The 3,371-nt window shown below is 27.9% G+C and overlaps 1 protein-coding gene across 1 annotated transcript; it reads left to right on the top strand.

Annotated features, from left to right (window-relative positions):
* The first annotated feature begins 671 nt into the window (after window positions 1-671).
* Window positions 672-2,976, top strand: LOC108691858. Its single transcript, XM_018199791.1, has 4 exons — window positions 672-909; window positions 1,605-1,856; window positions 2,321-2,563; window positions 2,813-2,976. Exons 1-4 carry the CDS (start codon window positions 672-674, stop codon window positions 2,974-2,976), a joined length of 897 nt encoding a protein of 298 aa, XP_018055280.1.
* The last annotated feature ends 395 nt before the right edge of the window (window positions 2,977-3,371 follow it).

The following is a 3,371-nucleotide window of genomic DNA, read 5'->3' as shown; positions in this document are numbered from 1 at the left end:
TATCTAAAAATTTAACTGGATACAGATTTGAAAATAATTTTGTTGAATTATGAAAATAATTATGTAAGACCGATTGCTAAAGTATTAAAAACTTTTTGCTTTTTAAATCTGAATCAGTCAGGATAGTCACTAATTATCCAGTGACATACTTTGCACTGATACTCAGTGAAGTGCAACTAAAAAAGGAAGAATATTTGAACATTATATAACAAAAACTGATATTTGCAGGTTCAATTTCAATTCCATATACATTGAATTTAAGTACTAAAACAAGATTAGTTAGACGTCACAATAAAAATTAGCTAGGTTAAGGATCTCACATTTAATTCACTGATTAGTTGCATACTTGGCACTGATATCAGTGATTATCCACAGATTTAGAGAGTGCAGCATTGCTTATTTAATTTAGAGCATGCTTAAGATTTCCTACGTAATTATTTTGACAAAGTCCAACTAAGTTATATCTTCAAATCTCTGTATCTTATAGCTAAATTTATAAATACTTCGGCAAACTCGTTTTTTTTCTAATCAATATAAGTTTTCTTTTTATCACAGAATTCTAAGGCTCACTCTTTTACAACTGTAGCATAGAGGATTGGAAATCGTCTGAAAGTTATCCTGTGCAGTTTGTTGCAACTTGCCGCGAATGTTCTTACATTCTACATTGAAAAATGGAATCGACAACCGACTCGTCTCTTTTTTTCGCCAGTTGCAGTTCTAACTGCACGGACTATGATTATGAACATTCGGAAATCAGGACACAATCCGAGAAGAAAAAACGTGTGAAAAGATCTCCCGTGCCAAAGCTTTCTCTCTCTTTCTCCTTTATGTCTTTGTCAGATATGAAAAATACGAAATCATTTAAAACCAACAAAGCTTCAAAGAAAACCCAAAAGGCGAAATCTCAAAGTACGTTTTAAATTTGCATTGTAAAACTTAGCAACCTCAATTTTCAATCGTAGTACTTATGGAAAGATCAATTTTAAAGTATCTAAAAATTTAGCTGATTACATCTGAAAATAACTTTGTTGGACCATTAAAATAATTATGGGACACTCAAGATAGTTATTGGAAGATCGAAATTTTTTGCAACTTGCTTGAGCATTTTATACAATTATTTTGATAATTCAGATCATATATCCTATATCTAGATGACGAAAAGAACAGTTTTGCCGGAGTATCTCTAAAAAAAATTTAATTAGGTACAGATCTGAAAATAATTTTGCTGAACCATCAAAATAATAATGTAACACAGCCAAGATGATTTCCAGAACAAAATGATTTCCAGTCAAAATTTTTTGCAACATTGCTCTGTATTCATGCTTGAGCGTCCCATGTAATTATTTTGATAGTCCAAAGAAAATTAATTCCAGATCTGTATCTAACTAAATTTTTAGATACTCTGGGAAAACTGTTTTTTCCATATATCATCTGTAATTATAATTCTATTACTCTGGACGAAATTTTTTTTTTACTGTTCACTTCGCTTTAGAAAATCAAACTTGAATTTAACTGATTTGAAAGATCCAGATTAATTCGAGAATTATTTCACATTCCGTATTTTGTTTATATATAAAAAAAAATCTTTGTTTTTATTATAACAGACGAACTCTTGAAGGATTACTGCCCGTATTCCTCCGACAATTGTGGTTGCAGTTCAGGTTGCACGGATTGCGATTACGGACTCTATACATATACAACTAAAAACAAGAGCAAGTTGAAAAGTAAAGACAAGAGATTCTATATAAGGCCTTCGAGTAGTTTCAGACCTTTGGTATCCCAGAAAAGTCGAAAAACTGCAAAACCATTTAGCGCTATAAATATTTTAAGAAAAAAAAAGGCAAAACTTCCCAAAAGTACGTACATTCACACCGTAAACTTAACAATAATTCAAACTTTTTACTCTTTATGTTTTCTTATTATGATACCGTCCGCGATTATGTAACTTTAACTTAATTGACTTTCGACTATTCGCTTTATTCTCTAAAAATCAAATATGAGTAATTAAATTCAATTAAGAAGATTTAATTTAATTTAATATATTAATGTAATAATAATTTAATTTAATTTAATTTAAATTAATTTAATTTCAATATTCAAACTAATTGATCTAATTACTTCGTTATACATGGAAAAAAATGAATCGTGTATTAACAGCATTAGATCTAATTATAAATAATTTTATTAATTCAATAACAATGTTAATATAACAAATATCTACTTTATTAAAATAAGAGTATTATATTCAATTAGAAAGATTATTCCTAATTAGACTAATACTATTAATACTATTATATATTATTTTTATACAATATAATAGAAAAAGCCTTGAAAAGCAGCTACTCCGAATCTTCCGGCAGTTGTAATCGCCAGTCAAACTATATAAAACATAACTTCAAAACAAAAACACTAAAAACAACTAAAGACCAAAAATCAAAAACCAAAAAGAAGACATCAGTGAGGAATTTGAGAAAACTGAAAACAATGAGAATTGTGAAAACTCTGAAATTGCGCAAGAATAAGAAAGTTTCAAAGAGCGCAGCTACTATAAAAGTATCTGAAAGTATGTTACAAATTTCAGTTATCTATTTAAATCCACACTTTATTATTGTAACATTAAATTTTTGATTGTGGCTGTCACTCGATAGATTTTCGACTATTTCCTTTACTTTCGAAAATCAAACAAATTTAAATATTCCAATTTGGATTAGTTTAAGACTAATTTATTTTTATTGATTTAACTATTTTTACATTATTTGATTGTAATTATCATATACAACATTTTTTTATTATATAAATTTTATTTCAATAGGAACCATTATGAAAAATTGGTTTCCTGATTCATCTAATAACTATGAGTGCAATTCGGATTATACAGACTGCGAAAAGCGCATAACTATAAAAAGAAAAAAATTGAAAAGCAGATCTAGAAGAGTGAAAACTTCAAACCGAAAATGTCGGAACTATCTTCAGTAATCGATGAAAATAATGATGACAGTTAGAAATGAAAAGAATTCAAAAGAAGCAAACAACAGAAGTACGTCTTGAAAGTACGTCAAAAAATTGCCTTGAATTTATCAAATTTTTATGGATAATATAGCGATATACATAGCTACTTTTTTGTAATGATATCTTCTTTTCTTTTATTTTTCTTTGTGTATAATTCTATTACTTATACAATACATCGTAATTTGAATTATTTACCATTAAAATCTCTAAATGTGAATTTAAGTACCACAATCTATCTCGAAATTTACTTATTGACTCTGTTGAATAGATAAAGCAGCTTCGCAACTGTTATAAAATTCTGTAACATAATTGATCTTTCCCTTAGTTTCTTAATCTAAATGCTAATCATATTAAAGAATTTT

This window comes from Atta colombica, unplaced genomic scaffold, assembly GCF_001594045.1.
Source record: "Atta colombica isolate Treedump-2 unplaced genomic scaffold, Acol1.0 scaffold53, whole genome shotgun sequence".
In the NCBI taxonomy this organism is placed as follows: Eukaryota; Metazoa; Arthropoda; class Insecta; order Hymenoptera; family Formicidae; genus Atta; species Atta colombica.
Note: the sequence above shows the minus strand (reverse complement) of the source record. Positions and strands in the feature narration are given on the sequence as shown.

Bases quoted from the DNA above. Each gene is read 5' to 3' on its own strand.
- LOC108691858 (XM_018199791.1), top strand. From the start codon at position 672: ATGGAATCGACAACCGACTCGTCTCTTTTTTTCGCCAGTTGCAGTTCT. The intron at 910-1,604 runs GTACGTTTTAAA...TTATTATAACAG, and splicing joins CCAAAAGGCGAAATCTCAAA to ACGAACTCTTGAAGGATTAC. The intron at 2,564-2,812 runs GTATGTTACAAA...TTATTTCAATAG, and splicing joins TACTATAAAAGTATCTGAAA to GAACCATTATGAAAAATTGG.